The sequence below is a fragment of the Argiope bruennichi genome, chromosome 6 (assembly GCF_947563725.1).
Source record: "Argiope bruennichi chromosome 6, qqArgBrue1.1, whole genome shotgun sequence".
Taxonomy (NCBI): domain Eukaryota; kingdom Metazoa; phylum Arthropoda; class Arachnida; order Araneae; family Araneidae; genus Argiope; species Argiope bruennichi.
The window spans coordinates 108794101-108816230 of NC_079156.1; the positions used below are offsets into that span (position 1 = coordinate 108794101).

A 22130-nucleotide genomic window follows, 5' to 3' on the forward strand; every position below is an offset into this window, starting at 1 on the left:
AAGCAGCGCAGCATCCTAGAATTTATTCTAATATTGATATAAATCTAGAAGTCATAAAAATAGTCGATCTTATAGAATATACTTTTGATTTTAATAAAATAAGAAAAAATAAATACTTCATGCGATATTCCAAATAATTCCAGCATATTCGTATAATCTTTCTCCTAATTTTATCTTCTCCTGTTTTTCAGGGAGATTTCACGTTAATCTAAAATAACGCGTTTAGCCACAATATAAATAAGCAAAGAAAGTGGCTAAACTAGAAAAGACCCACACATACCCAGACAAACATTTATCAAATTCAGAGGAGGGCAGAGAGTGGGGGGGAGAGGGTGTGTTTGGCAAGAATTTGCGCAAAATAACTCTGGTCATTGTTTTAGGCCAGAATCTACTTTGTTTTCTTAATTTATTTCCCTTTTGTAATGACTAAGAGGCTCGAGAACGACGCCCATTAATCCAAGTCCCCAGCCACCGCTCTGGTCAACGTAATCCCAGAACAACAACAGAGCAAATTTTCAGGAAAGTGGTCGGCGGGCGCTGTTTCTAATCTTGATAAACATTCTTTGCTGACACGGTGATCCTGACATTAGGTCAACAGCGTTGACTGATGTGATAATCCTGTCACAGGACTTGCTGAACGATAACCTTTTCCTCGATGAGTTTGGCGAGACGCTAAATCTTCATGAGAAGGAGAGGAAAACTGTTATCGAGTTTCGGCCTGTATTTTTGAAGTGAAATGAAATTCACCAGGGAATATCAAATGGAATTTATTTGTTTAGCTTTTAAGCTTTTTACTAATAGGATTACTGTAGGATTTGTTATGGATATTCAGGGTTTTTTTTTTTTTTTGTTTCTTTTTGGAGTTATTGGAGAATCTTTTTTCAAACACTTGTAGATTTAACACATGAATTTTGGATGTAGCTAAGAACACTGTAATAAACTTCCAAGAAATCAATTGAATCTTGAATATTTTATTCAATCAAATGCAAATGCAATTGTCATCATTTAAAATGCACTAATAAGTCAAATTTAATTAATGAAAATAATTGATATGATTATTTTTCTGACAACAAAAAAAAAGGATATTTGTATGAGCATTTAAGACAAAAAAATTTCCTGAAACATTCATTTTTTTTCTCTACACAGATACATGCTGCTAGTTTACAATTCATATAATTTTCTTGTGGAATGACTGATATGAAAGTACTTAAAGCTGTTTATCTTTTCTGATTCAATCTCGTAACTGCAAATTTGTTTATAATTTTGTTGTCACTGTACAGTAGCCTATAACTAATTTTGAATAATAATAATTTTATGTAATTGAATATTTAAATAATACTGTTTTGTTTAGAGAACTTGTTTTAATTTATTTTAAATTCTGATAAAAAGATACTCACAAAAATCTTTTAGTACGTTCATTTGATGGTTGCCTTATGGATGTATCAAAATTCCGCTGGATTTTAATATTTCTGACTTTCAATTTTTTTCAGCATTTTAGTTGGTTTTGGCCTTTTAGTGCGTGCCTTGACATTTTTGTCAAAATTATGAAGGACTCACACTCACTTTATTTTTATATTTTACTTGATTTTTGATTTGTAGTAATTCCCTCCTTTGGTTTTTTTTTTCGGTAACTAATAAATAAAATTATTGCTTGTAATTGATTAGTACAGTACATTCCCGAGTATCCGGTTCGTGATTATCCGGTTTCCGTACTATCCAGCTTCGTTTTCTTTTATCATAATTAAATGAGAAAGGTAGGGCCGTCTATTAAGTCATCTAGTAAGGACTTTTTCAAAACCTAAAAACTTTCATTTCTATCTTAGGGTTACCTTTTCATATCTGTGTAACAATTCATTAGAGAAAAATAAAATCAGTTTGAGCCAATTTTCTTAAGAAATCAGCCCCACAATTTATGTTAATGTTTTGTTTATATTTCCTGCATTTAAATTGGGCATTACAGAATTTATGCTAAAATATGAACAGTTTATATCCTTTTACTTTTTCTCTAATAAATTCTTGAAACGTGCAATGCAGTATATAAACATACATAAACTACCAGTACAGAGCCTTCTATTTGAACTTACCGGCAACTGCTTCTATGATTCACTGGATCGTGGCTGCGTTCACATTGAGATAACTGGAAGTTTAGCACTCAATAAGAAGTGAGTAAAATAATAGAACAGTGTTTTGGTAGAAAAACTTTGTATTCTGGTATTGGTGTGCAAATGAATAGAACTCCGGCCTCTCCGGCTTTTTTGTTATCCGGCCTGCCCTTCAGCCGCATTAGGCCGGATACTGTGGAGTGTACTGTATTTATTTGTATTTAGCTTTCATATAGAAATCTATAATGCTATTCCACATACTTATGTATCTATTGAAATGAAATTATTTTGTATACTGTTGTTTCATTACGAAAACTTTATTTAGCAACGTATTTATGTTTATAGGTTGAACGATTTCTTGCATTTTTTTTCACTCATTTACGAGAATAATTGCATAGTAATTCCTAATTTTTCAAGATTTTAATCAATTTAACCTTTTCTCTTATTAGATTAAACAAAATTATTGAAGATCATTACAATATACCTGCAATGCAAGAAATTAAACTGTATATTGTAGAAGAAGTTCAAATCTATGATATTATTTCTGATTATTTATATGAAATTTTACTATCTTTTAGTGGATTGAGATGAGCGAGGATAGAAGCTGGGACCTTGTGGTTCGCAGTCCAGTAACTTAACCATTATGCAAAAGCAATTGCTTGTGCAGCGTAGTTGTTAACTGGCTTATATGCTGTTCACTACAGACTCTCCCTCCAGTGAGTCGAACGATATGGCTGATGAGTGGTGATGTATTTAGCTGTTGTTTCTAATGCGCCTGTACCTATTTGAGTTGCGCCAAGCGTTATGGCGAGCGTGTTTGGGTGAGTGGTTGCTGTTGCTGCGTCACGTGAGTGTGACGACTTTGGGTTGCTGTGGGTAGATGGCGCCACAACAGCCGTACGAAGGTTGAAGGTTCATCGTTCGAGGTCACCAATTTAGCGATATGTGATGCTCGAGGATAGAACCTGGGACCTTATGGTTCACAGTTCAGTAATTTAACCATTATGCAAAAGCAATTGCTTGTGCAGCGTAGTTGTTAACTGGCTTATATGCTATTCACTATAAGCTGCTTTTGGATCCATCGATAAAATTATGCTTGCAATATTTTCTTAGATTGAATATTAAAAGCTATTTGAAAGGCAAAATGTACCAGAAACTTATTTCAAAATACGACAAAAATTAAAAAAAATAGCCCTTATGTAAATGCAAGGGCTGTTGAAAGAAGAATGAAGCCACCACCACACACTGTTTATTACATATGACATATTTCACCAATATGTATATATGGCAGTCCTGCCCTTATAAAATTTTATAAGGCTATTTATAATAAAAGATGCTGGGGCAATGGAATTGTCTCGGGCATAAAAGACTTTATGGAACAAAATAAATAGACTGAATTATGAATTTAAGCATTTCACCAAGGCTCATATTCCATACTCAATTTGTTCTGAAGAAGGAAAATCATCTTCCATTTTTATTTTCCAATAAAAGCGAATGGGGTAAAAAAAAAAACTTTCAACGGCCTATATCAACAGATTCTGGAAACCCGCCAACTTCGCCAGTAATCGAAACAGGGAGACCATAAACATCATTTACCATTTGCATTTCATGTCGCCAGAAGAAGATATTTCTGTGAAAACTGCAATAAATCATTCAGAGAAACTACCCTGAGAAACGTGTTGACACTTTTACCCAAACAGGCGCTACTCATCTGTACAAAAAGAGTAAAAGCGAAAAATCTTTCACTGGAGGAACCAGGATCAGTCTTCTTAGCAATATTACTTGCTATTCAAAACTTGGGGAGGGTATGATGAATGTTTTAAAGAGATTAAGTACTTCGACGAATTCATGTTTCACAGAAATATTATCTTTACGAATTTACACTCGTCTTGGGCTTAGACTCTAGAACAATCATTATTTATCACCTCGGTTTATGACATTTCATGCACTCAGCTGAAATTATTGCTGCATACAGTAAAGCACCATAGAATAAATTTGTTACCGGTTGAAATATAAGGTGTTATATGAAAATTTCATGTTTTATGAGTCTTACAATATTCAACCTGGCATTTTTACAGTATGGTGTATTTCGCATTTAGCTGTGTTTTGCTTGTTTGCAAAGAAACTCGAGGTTGAATTTTAGACGTCTTCCATTTCATCGACTTTATTAAAAAATTTGTTTCAAATCTATATTCGTAGTATTATATCTAATTAGCTAGTTACGTGTTTGTAGTGTAGTGAATAGCTTATAAGCCAGTTAACAACTACGCTGCACGAGCAATTGCTTTTGAATTGTGGTCACGTTACTGGGCTGCGAACCACAAGGTCCCAGATTCTATCCTCGCTCATCACAATTCGCCACATTGTTGACCTCGGTCGCTGAACCTTCAACCTTCGTACAGCTGTTGTGGCGCCATCTACCCGCAACTAAAATCGTCAGACTCACTAGACGCAACCACTCACCCACACACGCTCGCCATAACGCTTGGTGCTACTCAAATGAGTACATGCGCATTAGAATCAACAGCTAATACATCACCACTCAACAACCATATTGTTCGTCTCACGTCCGACTCACTGGAGGGAGAGTCTGTAGTGAATAGCTTATAAGCCAATTAACAAGTGCGCTGCACGGGCAATTGCTTTTGTATTGTGGTCATGTTACTGGGCTGCGAATCACAATGTCGCAGATTCTATCCTCGCTCATCACAATTCGCCACATTGTTGACCTCGGTCGCTGAACCTTCAACCTTCGTACAGCTGTTGTGGCGCCATCTACCCGCAACTAAAATCGTCAGACTCACTAGACGCAACCACTCACCCACACACGCTCGCCATAACGCTTGGTGCTACTCAAATGAGTACATGCGCATTAGAATCAACAGCTAATACATCACCACTCAACAACCATATTGTTCGTCTCACGTCCGACTCACTGGAGGGAGAGTCTGTAGTGAATAGCTTATAAGCCAATTAACAAGTGCGCTGCACGAGCAATTGCTTTTGTATTGTAGTCATGTTACTGGGCTGCGAACCACAAGGTCCCAGGTTCTATCCTCGCTCATCAAAATTCGTCACAGTAGAATCATGTTCTCGTACGCACGGAAGGGAGTACATATACACTTCTAGTTGATGGAATTCGTACAAAATTTGAGAGAAATCAATAATTTGGGCGTTAAAAGCCATCCTCCAAATTTTATTTGTGCACATGCTTTCAATTTTTTCTTTCTCTTATATAATGCATACAAGAAGTATTGCAATCGTAAAGAATTTCGAATTCGAGATTTTGATGACTCTTGACGTTTTAAACTTAAAAAAAAGGTAAATAGCTCGTATTTCAAGAGTAAATACATTTTATATATAAAAAAAATCCGCAATGAATCAGAGTAAGTAAAAATACTCTTTCGAGGCAAGTTGTGAAACAAGCTGCAAAAAGAATTAAATTTTTTTAAGAATTTCTAATGCCGAGCAAAAAATATTCAATGCTATGGAACGTTGTATGCGAACGTTGTATTCAATGGAACGTTGTATGCGATATTTCTATTTGTCAAGCATCATTGATAATTTGAAATTCAACATAGAAGGTTTTTGAATTCTATTATTCTATTGACACTTTTTGAATCTCTGTTATTTTTCTGTAAGTGGTGCTTTGATTCCAAGAAATCATCGTATTTCATAAAGCTGATGCCAGTATTAAAACCAGATAGAGTTTTTTCGCATATTTTCCAACAAAGGTCCTCGCGTGAAACTCTGTACCTTTAGTAAGGTTTCCAATATTTGCATGGCATTGACAAACAATAGCTAAAAGGTATAGATCTATCGCATGAATATAGCATCTGTCAATCGAATATGTAGTTTGGATCTTTTTCTTGACCATTTGAAATCCAAATTTGATAAGGAATTACAGTTGTAATCACAAGATCATATACTGAAATTCATTGATTTAAATCATTGCGCATTATATGCATGCGATAATACAGACCAACAGATGGTCAATCATTTGATAGATCTGATTAAAATTTTGATAATAATCGAAATTTTAGATGATAAACATTTACACCAAACTTTATCGATTGAACAAAATCTGATGGGAAATCAGCAAATTTGATCTAAAACTCATAACTCTGCATCAAATTCTTCGGTTTGCAGTTATTTTGTTAACTTATATTCGGAGAGACAGAGTTCCTTTGACTGGATTTTGCTCCAAATTCGATACAAATCTACAAACTTAATGTAAAGACCGTATGCCAAATTTAATCCGTCTGGTTCAATTCATTTTTGTATTATCGTGTTCACGGATTGACAGACATAATTCCAAAAATGCGTTTTTCGGTTTCAGAGTAGTTTGAAACGTGGAGATCGGGTAAAATTTTGAGTTCGAATCTTTTGGTGATTAAAATATTTTCTCTTAGCTTCCACTCTTCGTTTACGAAAAAATAAATACAGTGCGGTTTGTACATAATTTTCTTCCAAGTTCTGTAAAAGTTGTTCCACTGTATGGATACTTTCAATGTAGTGAAAGAGCAACAACTCATTAACCACTGAAACATGTTGCTTTCTTCTTTGCTCAACAATTTTCATGCAAATGTACTTCCGTGACTCATGAAAGCATTTTTTTTCTGTTCCTTCTACTCAAGTTATGTTTTTCTAAGGATTTTTCAACTTGTGTCCTGTGTTATCTCTTAATGTCTGAGATCTTCCTTTTTGTATCTTGAGCACTACTTGAGAAATTATTCTTTTTATTCTCTTGCTTTTTTTCTCTCCCGTCATTCTATTCATCTTGTTAGTACTTTGAAACCTTTTCTTTTACTTTCAGACACTTCAAAACATTTTTGGAATATTTTTTTCTTTTCTTCTTTTATCTGAATCTACTAAAAGTGACTTTCAATGGGAGGTGAAGAGGTTATATACTTTGAAAGCGAGATTTTGCCATAAAGATTTGGGTTCAAAAAAATTTAACTCATCATCAGAGAGGCTACTTTTCTTTCTTTCTGTCTGGTGGCTTTATTTTGTTATGAAAAATGCCAAAATAAAGTGAGTTTAAATCTGCCTATAGCTTTCGAATGAAATAATTTCCGAGCCGTTTTAGAGAATGATACATTTTTTTTTTTTTTTTTTTTTGAGAAAGGGTTTGGAAGGGAATGTAATAGTTGAGGTTTGCAAAGTTAGGTCTAGGAGAGGTCTTAGGAGTTATACAGTGGTCTAGTAGAGCAAAAATGCTTCCGTTGAAATCACCTTTTAATCATAAATAAACAAATTTTGGGGAAACTGTTAAGTTTCTCCATCCGGGCTTTTACTATTTCTTTAAATTATGTTGAAAGTGACAAGTTAATTACAATTCATCCTGCACTCGTAGCACATGAAAAGCATAGATAGAGTATGTAATTTTGCGTAAAGTTGTAATCAGAAAATTCATCCCTGCATTGCTTTAAATTAGTTATTTTACTTTCTCTTATACGTAGTATAGAGCAAGTATAGTAATCGTGAAAAAATTTGAATATAATATTGTTACGAATCCTTGATGCGGCTTCCCAGCATAGTGGGTTCCATAGGAGATCCCAGAGCTTGGCGACAAACTTGGCGACTTGGCGACGAATTTGGCGACTTTGGAGCCAAAATAGATTATAACCGAAACATCGAGAATTTTCCGATCCTTCCAGTAGGAACGGAGATACGCCTCGAACGTTCCTGATTGGTTGAGAGGCTTCTAACCCCGCCTCCTGAGACCTATAAAAGGAGTAGCCCGCAGCTGCCGAGTCGAGTCGTGACCCAGCAGTGGTGGACCGGTGGTGAACTGAGTGGTGTACCAGTAGTCGGAAGCGACGGCGAAGAACTCGTCTTCCAGGGACTAACGGAGCAGCGACGGAGTAGAGCTGCTGTGTATACTGTTGTATGCTGCTGTGTATATTGTTGTATGCTGCACGTCTCGGCTGAAGATAATCGTCTTCTGTGCTGTATATAGTTGTCGTCTTTGTGCTGTCCTGTGTGTCTTCGTGTAAATAAACGTCGTTGTTTATTTTCTACTGCCGCCAGGTGATTCAGCGTTCTTCACACCAAATCACTTCCACTATCCAAACGAACCCGGAAATTCCGTAACAATATTAAATTTGCATATATTATAATTTATTAAAGGGATTAATTATTATTGGATTATTAATATTATTATTATTATTAAAGAATTAATTATTATTTATTTAATAATAATTTAATAATGAATTATCATTAAATTATTTGAATATGATATATTTTACTCTTAAACTCGATATACAATAAAAATAATCGATTATACATATTGGCTCTTTATTTTTATCAGTCAGTCACATAATTTAATTTAATATAAGTTTGCTATTTTAATGCGAAAAACAGATACAAAATTTCTTTTTTCTAGATTTTTGCAAATTTGAGTTACCGTAATCCCTTAAGTACAAACAGATAGACCGAAATTCTATCTTAAAATATTCGATACAAATGTGTTATTCTTAAATCACATATTAAATTTTGTATATATAGGGATACTTTCACATAAGCATATTCACACTGACAAATGAACATTACTGAACGGATTTCGCCGAAAATTTGAAGGGCAGTTTTTATTTAAAAACTTTTATTTCTATAGTTTCTTCAAATTTTTATTTTTCATGTTTACTGATAAAAAATACATATCTATAACAATACAAATAAATGAAATGATTGATAAATCTCATATTGATTTAAATCAAAAATAATTAATTTATATATTTTATACTAATGGAAGAAGTAATAAAAGAAAGCTTATTAACTTTTACATTTTATATTGTTGGAAACAGTAAAAAAGACAAGATCCAATATTTTGAGCGTCAATTTTATTTATTTATTTCATAAAAAGTTATTAAGTTAAAAAGTTAGTTTGATTTTATAAAATATTTCGTTATTTTTTAGTAATAACATTTATTTTATTTCCTACTTTATGATGAATTCATAACTTATATTTTAGCTGTTGTGAATCAAATGTATCAATATTATTTCATCATATTCTTTTTCTTTTTTAAGATTTTCCAGCTACATGTTGCCATTTCATTTTTCTCAGAAATATTTCTTAGAAAAGAAAATTAGTTTTGCTTTAAATATGTAAGATAAATGATCAGAAATACTTTTTTTCTTTTCAACATTCACTATCTAATTCATGCATAAAGAATCTGAAACTTTCAATTTTATTTTCAGAAAATAAAATTCTATTTTATCTTATTTGACTCATGTTCAATTTGTTTGGGAATATCTAAAGTTTAGAAGATGTACGCTATTAAGAAGAGCTTTTTCATACCGTCTTTGAATAAAACTGTCTTTTAACTTTAATAAAAAAAAATAACTCGAAATAAATTGCATTCTAAACCGTCTATAATACATTCAAGATATCTAAATCGTAATAAAAAGAAATCATTGGATATGATTTTAACTCAGAAAAGGAAATACAGTACAAAAAAAGGAGGAAAATTTGCAAACAGGATTAGGAAAGGAAGTTAAAAAATGTTGGAGTAGTTTAATAAGTGAAAAAAAATTGTATTTTGATAAGCATATAAAAAACAAAAGTCGGAGAGCTTTTTTAGTTCATCTGGGATTTGTGCTCGAAGAATTTTCTCCCAGAAGGCTTACCTGCCAAGCTATCTTTCGTTACTTTCAAATATTTGTATAAAATAGAACAACTCATAAAAGGGCAAAATAGTAAAACCTTATATCTTATTTGACAGCAGTAGCTAAGAAAGTTTTATTCTTAACGGGGATTTAATATTTAACAATCATACTTTAAAATTTAGTAATAAAAATTAAATTGATGGTTATTTTATAAATAAATAATTCTAAGAAATAAAATTATTTGATGCTTTCAAACTGTAAAGTAATATTATAGTTGTTTCTTTTGAGGAAATTCAAAAATTTAATTCGAAGTGTCATTGCCTGATAATTTTTTGGCTTTCATCAGCCTTTGTCTGCATTTATTTTTAATTATATAGCCAGAATTACCCGCTGATAAAGAAAATTATACAATCACTGTTACCTGCACACAAATAAGATAGTTATATAGACACAATTTTCTGCATACGAATAAGATTATATGACCACGAACACCTGCACAAAAATAAAATCATATAAAGTCACCATTATTGCATAAAAAACAAGGTTATACAACCACGCTTATCGGCACATAAGCAAGGTATAATGCTATAAGGTATATAAGGTATAATGTGCAAGCATATGATCTTGAATATTAACACCATAAAAAGCATATTATAGGTGATATTTTATCCTTAGTATAAAATGTTAAAGGGTTTTTGATTATTTCTGGATAAAATTTTCGCTTGTTCGTATGTGTGGTATCAAATATGAGTGAAAATAAATTTTTGCCCATATTTTATTCGATTTATTTTATAATTTTTATCCAAGGTGGTAGCTTTCTAAAAACTCCATTTCTGCTCAAACGAAAATAAACTTAATGCCGATAATGCTAGTATTTCCGAAATAATGTTATCACTTGTCAGCACATGTGATATCAAACTTGAGTGAGCATAAATTTTTCTCCATATTTTATAACTAATTTATTTTATAATACTTTTATCTATGATAGTGTTTTCTAGAAACTCTTTTCTACTCATAAGAAAATAAACCTAATGGCAATAACTCTATTGTTTCAGAAACAATGTTTTCACTTGTCAGCACATGTGGTGTCAAAATTGAATCAGCATTTATTTTAATCTATACTTTTATCAATTTATTTTAGAATATTTTTATTCATGGTGGTAGATTTTAAAAACTCCCTTCTACTCCTAAGGAAACAATCTTAATGCTGATAACGCTATTATTTCAGAAACAACGTTTACACTTGTCAGCACATGCGGTGCCAAAATTGAATCAGCATTTATTTTACTCTATACTTTAATCGATTTATTTTAGAATATTTTTATCCATGGTAGTAGATTTTAAAAACTCCCTTCTATTCCTAAGGAAACAATCCTAATGCTGATAACTCTATTATTTCAGAAACAACGTTTACACTTGTCGGCATGTATGCTATCAAATTTGAGTGATCATAAATTTATCGCCATACTTTAATCTGTTTACTTTATAATTTTTTTTGTCCATGGTGTTAGCTTTCTAAAAACTCCTTTCTGCTCATAAGAAAATAATCTTAATGACAATAACGCTATTATTTCAGAAACAATGTCATTCAAAAAACTACTTGTTTTCTACTTCTTTGCCATTATCATCAACATTTACCATTCTATAACTCTTTTAATTTATCATGTATTCAAGTTCCGAAAGTTCCTAGATGTATTCAAAATGACATCATTTATTCCCATCTTTCCATAGTGCAGACATCTCTTCCAGAAAACCCTTTGTTACCTCTAGATGAATGGTTATTCTTTAGGAGTGGAATTCTGGGTAACCGGAAGTTTCACTTGCCTTTTCAGTTGCCAGTTACCGGTTCCTCTTTCAATAGCTACAGCTCGAACAAAATGCCCGTAACAAGCTATTACTCCATTTTGTGTCATCTCTCACACAAATGGAGGGTCGTAAAATTTGCTTGACTAGAATAGAACAGGTGGAGCTTCTCAATTCGAATAAAGCAAGCTGCTTTTCGCTCTTCTGTTTCTGTGAATTGTTCTTCGTTAGCAATGATCTTCATGCATGTATTCAGTTTGCTGATAAATGCATGGAGAACTGATTAAATACTGAATGCTGAATTTTGAAAGGATTCCGGGTGTATTATATAGCAGCAAATGCATTTATAATATTGACAAGTAGTTTGATATTCTATAAATAACTTTCGATTAATCGACAATTCTGAAAAGACTATAAAGTAAGGAAAAAGCGAGCAGATTTGCTTCAGTTTTGTTCCCTTATATAAATAAATGAAATATGAAATAATAATACAGTTTTCTGATTGAGAATCTTTTTAAAGGAAACATGCTCGTATATGGTGTCTTAATAAAAGTTCTTAGGTTGTTGTTTGTTTTTTTTTAATTATGCATTGTAAACCATATAATGCAATTGACATTTTCATTCATAATACAAATTTCATTCCATCTTTGTTTTTTGTTTATTACATATTTATGATAGTCTGCATAGTTAATTAATGTAAGTTTACAATTTGCCATGAAGTCTACACTTTTATTGTCAATATTTTGTGACTGACACTCTGTTTCTCACTAGCAGTAAAATACCAGAAGAAGAAGAATTTACAGTTATAATCCTCATAATCTACATTTTAAAATCAGGGTATAGAAAAACATAAAAAGTACAATACAATAAAATTACAAAGAATAGGTTGGAAACATTTAAAAGAAACAAAAATAGTTCCCGGATCATATATTTTTATCATTAATTTTTTTATCTAGTAATTCTAGGCATTTCAGACTTTCTTGTATTTGGCAATCTACATTCTCCTCCAAAAGTATATCCTTTGTTCGTACTTTGTCCTGTTCTCTTTTTTTATATAAATCAAATGCACAGACTTTGCTCCTATCTTCCACAATCCTGATTATAAATATAAGAATGCATACCCTTATCAAATTTCCTCAAAGCATGAAATTGGCTTGAATTATTTCTTTTTCTACGATATGTTTATGTATTTTTTCATCATGAGGGCTTTTCCATTTTACAGAAATATTTTTAAGACAATATTTTTTTTTATCTCTGTAAAATAAATTATAAGAATATTATGGAAATTTAATGGAATATTTGAGAAGTATTATTTTATAGAAATAATATTTCCCAAATTTTATTTGTCTGCTTGTAAACTAATAATTTTTATATTTTTTTATGCATTATATATGTATTTGATGCAAAATTGTTCAATCTATTACCAGTATCTCAGTGCTTCATGTCTCTATTTTCAGCTGCAGTTAGTTTCAGTGGATGCCAAAATTTCGAAGCTGAAATATATAAAAACTAATAAATCAAAATAGCAATACTGTATAGAAAATTATTAAATATTCCTAAACTTTTTCAATGGTTTTCAACGACGTATTATTTTGATTTTAGTGTGTTCCCTACATCCTGGAAACTTCCAGGGTATAAATACTATGCTGCTGAACATTTTCCCTTTAGGTTTAATGTAAATCTTAAAATATATGTTTAAAACGTGAAAAAGTGTTGAGATACTCTCTCTTATTTATCGGACTCGTTGCAAAGTTACTCTATGAAAAATTGCACGTTTGAATATCTTTTAATATCTTTAAATCTTAGCAAAAAACACACAATTTTTATGTTAAATATGTAGAAAATAAATACCATATTATTGGGATCTGGTTATACACAGTCTAGTACATATAAAGGTTACAAAAATGTAATTAACATAAAGCATCAATATTAGCCAAACACATGACACATAAAAATGCGGAAATGACATAATCTTTTAAAAATCCATTGATAGCGTATACTATAGAATGGACTATTAAATCTTGCTATCTCTTATTGAAATACTTAAACAACTACTCAACATGATACAGAAGTTAATTTTCAGAAAATCTCATCGCTTTACGATATTTAACATTTTACCTGACCTCGATCATTTATTGACCATACGAAAACAGCATGCACTTATGACTATATAAGTTAAATTAACAGCATACCCTTAAATTCTTAACCTTAATATATTTTATCGTCAGATCTCGGGTTTAATCTATACTTATAATAAAGCTCAATGTGTGTGTGTGTGTGTTGGCGCTCTACAGGCCAGGTCATTTGACATAAAGCTACCAAATTTGGTACATGTATACCTCAGAGGTCGGGAATGTGCACCTGGGGTCCCTTTTTTTGAAATTTTAATTAGAATTTTAATTATTAATTAAAAACTAACTTTCCCGCCAAAAAAATCTTCCATTTTCCCCACCGCCAACTTCTCCGCCAAAAAAATCTTCCATTTTTCCCACCGCCAAATGAGTAAGGCTTTTCTTTTTTTTTTTCTCCCAACAGTAATAAGGCTAGGGTTAACATTTTACGGCGGATTATTTCAAACGATTCTGTTTATTTTCTTAATGTTTTATGCATTTAAAATTAAACATTGTTAATTAATCCATGTTTCAGATTCATTCTGAAGTACTTTTGAATTAAAATAACACAGAATAAAGGAAATTAAAAATGTATAATCTGCATAGCGTTACCCCAACTGGCGTAGAAAAATTCACACATTTGCGTTACCGTAAAAGGCGAAGAAAATTCACGCATGCGCACTGTGTTCTGATTGTTGGCATGGCAACCATTATCAACGGACGATTTAAATTACTTTTAGGTTAGTTGTATGCTTTTGTAAGTAAATTGTATTTATGTTAGTTATATATTTTTTGTATATGCTTATAGTTTTAAGTACATCGTTTTTTAAGTAGTTTTTTTTAAACCTGTTTTCGACCGATTATTTTAAACGATTCGTTTTATTTTCTTAGTGTTTGATGCATTTAAAATGAAACATTGTTAATGAATCGATCCGTTCATGATGAATCTGAGAAAATTTTGTTGACAAATTCTTGAGATATTACATAAATTAAGAAAGATATTCTTTATTGCCCATAAAGTTTAAACGCTCAGTGACTCTATTATCAATAATCATATTATTAAAAAAATGCTTTGTTTCAGTAAAAATTATTATTATATTAATTGCAGATTAATCCTTTACACTTTAATTTAAAGCATAAATTCTACGAGGGGTAACAGAAAATGAGAGAGATACATATCACGTTATGACTGAAGGCCTTTATAATATTATGAGTGAATTATATGACTATCAAAATTTGAAGTTTTAAAATATTTTTCTGAAGAATCTATTAAAGTTGGAATTGTATAAAATATTTAATTATTAAAATTTTAACGAACATTAAGATTGGCGAACCGGCTGGTCGCCAAAGGCGGCTAGTCCTTTCAATAAATCTAATCATATTGTTCAACAACCAGCCAAATCACAGAATCAATTGAAATTTGTGACTTATTTATGCTAGATTATAAATAATAAAGTGTGATGAATGAAATATAGCATCGAAGCCTCAGCCCTGCTTTTTTTTTCCCTCGTAGGTGAACGCATATGTGCTTCGTGCATGTGCGGTGCTGGAAAAAGCGTCAGATACGCGGCCAACGGGCGAACAGTCCAAGAGCCAGGCTGCCCAACAAGCGGAGGAAGAAGCTAGAGAGAAGGAGAGGAAGGCAAGACTAGAAGGTGGCATATCCTTTTGTTTTAGTAGTTCTTCATTCCGGTTATATAACTATCTGGGTTTGACAGAATATTCAAAACTGAATATTAAAATAAAATAGATGGATCAAATATAAAATTACAATTATTGGAATTTTAAAATTTTCCTAATATAAAATTATATTCTGTCCTCTTGGATTAAAAGTAATGATCTTTTTTGACAAAATTTCTTAGCAATATATGTATCGAAATTTATCTAAATAGAATGAAAGCAGTGTTTACAAATCAATTAACGAAAAGAATCAATTCTACTGGTAACCTAAATATATATATATATATATATATATGTTACCAGTAGAATTATCTTATTTAGGTGTACATTTGATGTTAAATATTTCAAATAATAACCATATTTGATTAATAATTAAAATCTAGATATATTTCTAGAAATATTATGAAAACTAGGATGGAATCCACATTCCAATTTTGTATCAATTTTACTTAAAGAATTTTTAGATAAAGATATTCTAAAATTTCTGAATATATATATATATATGAATATATATATATATATATATATGAATATATGTATATATATATGAATATATATATATATATATGAATATATATATATATATATATATATATATATATATATATATATATATATATATATATATATATATATATATATATATATATATATATATATATATATATATATATATATATATATATATATATATATATATATATATATATATATATATATATATATATATATATATATATATATTCAAAGAACATGATTTTTTTAAATGTTCGATTAAATGTTTTTAAAAATATTTCAACTTATTTTCCTTAACTTTTTTCATTCCCTAATAGTGACTTTCATCAGGAACATAAATTTGAAAAATAAAATTATTCCAAATAATATATTATTTTTGCTTAAACTATTATATCAAAATATTATAAATATTAAATATTATATCAAAAATTGAGTGTTAAAATCTTTATGAAATAACATTTAAAATACATTTTGAGCTTAAATATTCGAAATAATGCCCTAATTCCGCTTCTGACGATTTTGAAAATCGCAAAAAGTTATATGAGTAATTTTAAGTTTTGCCAAATTATTTTTTATTAATCATTCCTCTACTGAAACAATATACCTATAATTATTATATGCTGTTTTTAATGCTTATTAATACTGGCAGAATTAGTATTTTATTTTTCATTTAGAGAAAGATGAAATTTTTCATTTTGAGAAACTTTTACAATTTATATTCTTGATTATAAGAATAACTGAGAATTTAAAAGAGTATTGGTATGAATACCAAGACCTTTTATTCTTATACAGAATTCTAATAATTTTTAGTTTCGCAAAGAATAAAGTAAAAATTAAATTGAAAAAGAAATTTTCAATAATGCCGCGAGTAATGTCTGACGAAAATAAAAATGTTAAAAGTTGTCGGAAATCGGAAAATAGAATTCCCTATTTTGAATTGAAAGTAAATTTTTTAAAGTGACAGCTATGTTTTTTATGATAATTTTTTTAAATAAATCTTAATTAAATCTTCTTCAAGTTTTGTGGAAAAAAAGATGCATAAAAAATTGATTAAAAGTAAAATTATTTTTAAATGCAGTTAATTCTTTAAAATCTTATAAAAATTTTCTAAAGTGAAATACTCTATTTGCAAAACCAAGGCATTTCTAATAAAATATAATTAAAAAAAATCGCTAAAAAAGTTGTTTCACATATATATTTTGTTTTCTTTTTCAATTTAGTAAAAAAAAAGTTTAAATTTAGTTCATCGATTAAAATTTAAAGTTCAGAGTCAGAAGAAAGTATTTTCAAAAACGAAAAATATCTTAAGTACCTCAGGTGTTCTTTCCACTAGTTATGCATGAGTGTTAATAAATGTTGAAATAATAATAATCGGGTTGAAATTGCTTTACTTATTCTTTTACATTCATTCTGTCTGCCACATTTTTATTCAGTTCACTCATATTACATTATATTGCAATTTCATATCACTCAAAACCTAACAAAACTTTTAGGAGATTGTAACATTCTAGAAAACAAAAATTATCTAAATTTGAGTCTAATTTAATAAATATATTCAATTTTAATATTATATTTAACGTATGAAATGAAATGAAAAAAGAAATGAAATGAAAAAAAGAATGAGCTATTTTTAACATAAAATAGCATAACAATATTTTGTTTCTTTAAATATTTTAATGATATTTTTGCAATAATTAATTTTTAATCATAATTAATTAGCATATAGCACTAATATGAAAATCTTAAAAAAAATAATCTCAGAAAAAAAAAGAATTCTGCTTAAAATCTCTCTAAATTAAAAGCAATATGTTTAAATTCAATAATTACAATGAACTAATTTTCAACTTAACATGCTTAAAATAAATAATTTTAAAAAGTATTACCTATTATTTAATTTAAAAATCTGATATGCATACAATATTTTTCATGATAAATAGTCTCGTAAAAATATATTGAATCCCATTAATATATAAAAGTAGGTTTAATGGATGTCTAAATCTTAAAAATAATGGTGTAAAAGAATATAAAATGAAATATAAATTCCAATAAAAGACAAACAAAAATTCTTTACTTATCAACAAAACGTTAATGCCAATTAATCATTGGAGAGATAAATATAAAATTTTTGACCTAACATATAACCCTGCTCTTAAATTTTATCGTGTTGAACAGAAAAGAAATGAAACAGTGAATCGAATATTAATTTTAACGAAATGATTCCGATGAGGGGGAAAGCGAGATGTATTTTTGATAGCTCCTTGAAAATAAATCGACCATTTCTTTTCAATGGAAGCACTAAGATTATTATGAACAAAATCTTACAGATATCAGAATCATAAAATAAGGGTATGGAGCGTTTAAAGCTGATTACAGTACTGACTTTCCAAGAAGCGGTAGGTCTGGAATTAAAGCACAGTTCCAGCGTCCCATGCGCGCCTCGAGTCCGCCGCATTTTCCCTCTTTCCCTGCACTTGTAATTTTCCTGGGTTCTTTGGTGTCATTTCATTTTACCGACAATGTGAGGGAAGCTCCCTACATACATCTATAGGCGAGAGTGGTCCTACAGCGTGTCAGATGGCAGATTTACAACCATATCCATAAAGACAACGGGAACGCTGCTTAAGTGGAGCAAGTATGGACCGTATTCAGATCTGCAAGCAGATTATTGTCCAGACGCAGTAAATTTGTAATTGATATTCTCTACAGAATAAAGCATAGTAGAATTTTCATAAATAACGCTTGTTTCTCAGATTGGTCAGGTATTATGTCCTTGACATAATGCTCATCTAAAAGTTGCTTTACAAACAGAGACAGCCTTGGCTTTCTCTGATCTATTAAGGAGAAGCTTTTTAAAGTAATTTGTCTTATCGCTTATTCAATTATTATATTTGCAAAAGTAAACATATTTCTTAGGATAGTAAATTTCGAGCAATAAAATATTATAATAAAGAAAAATCTTTGAGCTCTTAAGTTATATAGATTACGTCTATACTCTATTTTAAAAAAATTTATACATTCAATTTTAATATTCCTATTCAACTTCAGATTGAAAAAGTAATATTCCAAATATTTGTATTAATATTTAGATTGATTGCATAACCTCTATCAAACTTAATCGAAAGCGTGAAATTTGCTTGTATTATTTCTTTCCTCTATCTGTTGTTAGAATTCATTTAATGATTCTCTCTTCTGAAGCTGGTAGAAATACTTATTTTCGTACTATATTATTGTCTAAAGAACAACTGATAACTTTAATAGAGTTATTAATAAATAATAATTTAGATTTTAGCGCATTTTTAGTGCAATCTGTAATAACTTTTCATCATTCACTTATTTAATAGTGCTGTTTTTCTTCAGGTTCTTTGTTGTTGATTTTTAATTAGGTAGTATATACAGGTGGTTATCAAAATAATGGAAACACCTTAGATTTATAAAGAATCCTTTATTAGCGTAGTGAAGGACCGTGAATGGAATGTAATACATCTTGGATTCGCCTAGGAATCGATTCATACAAGTGTTGAATAATGTTTAGAAGAATATTGTATCATTCTTCCTGGAGATATTGTGAATGTTCTGGGAGAGATGTCGGTGGAGAATATCGATTCCGTATTGAACGTTCTAAAACAGACCATAACGATTCAATTATATTGAGGTAGGGGGATGTGCGTACCAGGGCAGATATTTAACTTCATCCTCGTGTTCATCAATGCTGTCACAGGCAGAAAAATTTTTAATATCCTACCTTCAGTCAACCTTAATCCCACTAACTGGAACAGAGAGGAAATTATTTTCTTCTCAGAACACGGCCCTTTTCCTGCCTACCTCAAAAGGTTCAACCTGTCTGAGAGTGACCAGTGCAGTTGTGGTGGGATAGGCACCGCACTTCATTATGCTACGGAATGCATCCTTACAATCTCCTGGCATATGAAAAAACCATCACCAAGCCATGAACAGGAATGGCTGAAAAGAGTCACCAGCAACTTCCTTTCCAGACAAAAAATCCACAGAATAATTAAATTTATAAGTGGAAATAGAGACCTATTCTCGCCTCCATAGCACTCAACATCAAGTCTCATACCAAAAAAGACTAAGGGAAAAAACAAGCACTGCAGTCTCCTGTCACACATTTCAATCAAACAGAGATTGTCTTCATTTCCATTTCTCAAATCATTTTCCATCTGATTTTTTTTAACTGCATCCTGATCTACTATAACATAAAAAATGTGAACACAGATTATATGTATATTTTTACAAATTTTATCTCTCAATCTGCATTATATTTCTAAGTTAATTACTACAAATTATATTTCTAAGTTGAAAAATTATGTAAACGGTCTCATCATAATATAATTTCTTATATAATTGTAAATTTTGTAAATAGTTATTTTTGTTTCGTTTTCCTACTGTAAATATTTTGTTAATTAAATAAAATTCCCGTAACATGCCTACCAAACCGTTCAGTGACCAGAATGGTCACGGATACGGGGGTATGAGACGGCGTTCTGTTCTGTTCATCATTGGGCAAGTCTCGCTACATGGATAGGTGCATTACCATCCTGGCAAATTCCATCTTTTTCAGGAAACAAAGTTTGCATCATAAGATGGACCTAGTCAGCTGAAATTTCTCTATACTTCTCCCCAGTGATCCTTCCTTTTAGGGTTACAATTGGTCCAGCAGAAAACCACGAGATGGCTGTCCATATCATGACATGGAGGTGGCTCCATGCTTGATAGTTGGAAGAAGACAATCACGGTCATACGCTAATGCAGGTGTCCTCCAAACGTACGCCCGTTTTATTGTAGGGAAAAGTGTGAAACACGATTCGTCAGACCATATTACTTTCTTCCCCTTATCAATCGACCAAATTTTGCGAGTGTGACACCACTGTAGAAAACGTTTACCATTAACATCTGTGACAAGTGGCTTGGGAATCGCTGCTCTGCCATAAATGCTCTGCTTATGAAAGTGCCGTTTAACTTTAATTACTGACACTCGAGAATCCAGATGGGTATTGAGCTCTGCGGTCCTTTTTTCCGTAGTTGTTCGCTTTTTAGACGTTGCAATCGGCTTCAATACCCGTCGATCTCTTTCATTGAGTTTCTCTTTCGCCCACTATTTTGCTTTGCCGAGCTTTTCTTGCCGCGCTGTGTGTATGCTGTCATAACTTTAGACACCGTATCTCTAGAAACACCTAAAAGTTGGGACGTTTCGGTCACATTTGCTCCAGCTAGACGGGCCCCTACAATTTGACCTCTTTGAAACTCTGAGAAGTCCACGTTTTACGCTTTTGAAAAAACTCCAAGAATTTCAGAACTTTTATAAAGCTAAAACATACTACTAGAATATTTACATTGCTATTTATAAAAAAAACTGGTAGCTATTATTATATTTTTATGCTTACGAAGCGCATTCAGAATTGTCACATTTATTCACAGGCGTTTTCATTATTTTGGTAATCACCTGTATATCTTATGCGATTTTCTGAAGATCATCGGACTATTTTTAGAAATAAATGTGTACATTTTAAATAAACTGATTAAATGAAAATGAAGACGTCGATATAAATATTAAAATATCATCCATACTCAAATCTCATCCATTTAATCTATTCTCATAAGCATTTACAAAATCTCAATTCATCCTTTTAAAAGCTGCAGAGCGCTACAGATGAAATAAATGCTCAGATAGAAATCATGTTGAAACATATTTACTGGTGATTTCTTGGTAAATTCAGATATTTTTACACTAAAATGAAAGATAGGGATTCTACTGTTTAGACAGCATTTCCAGCCTTTTCATAAAGGAACCCTAAGTCTATCTAATAATCTCAAATGCTTTCAAAAAAAGAATCTGCTTTCACCTTGAATGCAAGGTTTTTGGAAGAAAGGAATTTACCAAGTATTAGGTGTTGACTGCGGTGGCATAAGGTTCTACGGTATCGTTATTGGTTTAGTAGAAGAACAGTGAACCAATTGATCCAGCAGTAGAACCCATCTGTGAGATTGGACTATGTAAGGAATATATATATATATATATATATATATCATATTCTTCCTTTATACAAGAATTTTTTTCATAAATTTTTTTTCTCCCGTCTCAGTCTAAGATAATCAGGGAAAGAAAGGAAAATATCCTATTTCTTAAGTATCGAAGCCTATATGTTTGCATCGAATAAGAACAGCTTATGTTTTCTCTGCAAAACGTATTTTCAGGAAATCGAGCTCATAGTTGCCTTATGGATTTGGTTTACCTTCTGCCCTCAGCATTTTGTGGTAGTTTGTAGAAGATTATATACCATTTTTTATTTTC

General features: G+C 30.9%; 1 protein-coding gene across 2 annotated transcripts in view; it reads left to right on the forward strand.

Moving 5' to 3' along the window:
* The window catches only part of LOC129972411 (uncharacterized), a 299237-nt gene that overhangs the window by 262476 nt on the left and 14631 nt on the right, over positions 1–22130 (forward strand). For both annotated transcript variants that reach the window (XM_056086546.1, XM_056086545.1), the window contains exon 4: positions 15138–15279. In XM_056086546.1, coding sequence (XP_055942521.1) covers positions 15138–15279 — 142 coding nt within the window. The remainder of the gene's footprint in view (positions 1–15137; positions 15280–22130) is intronic.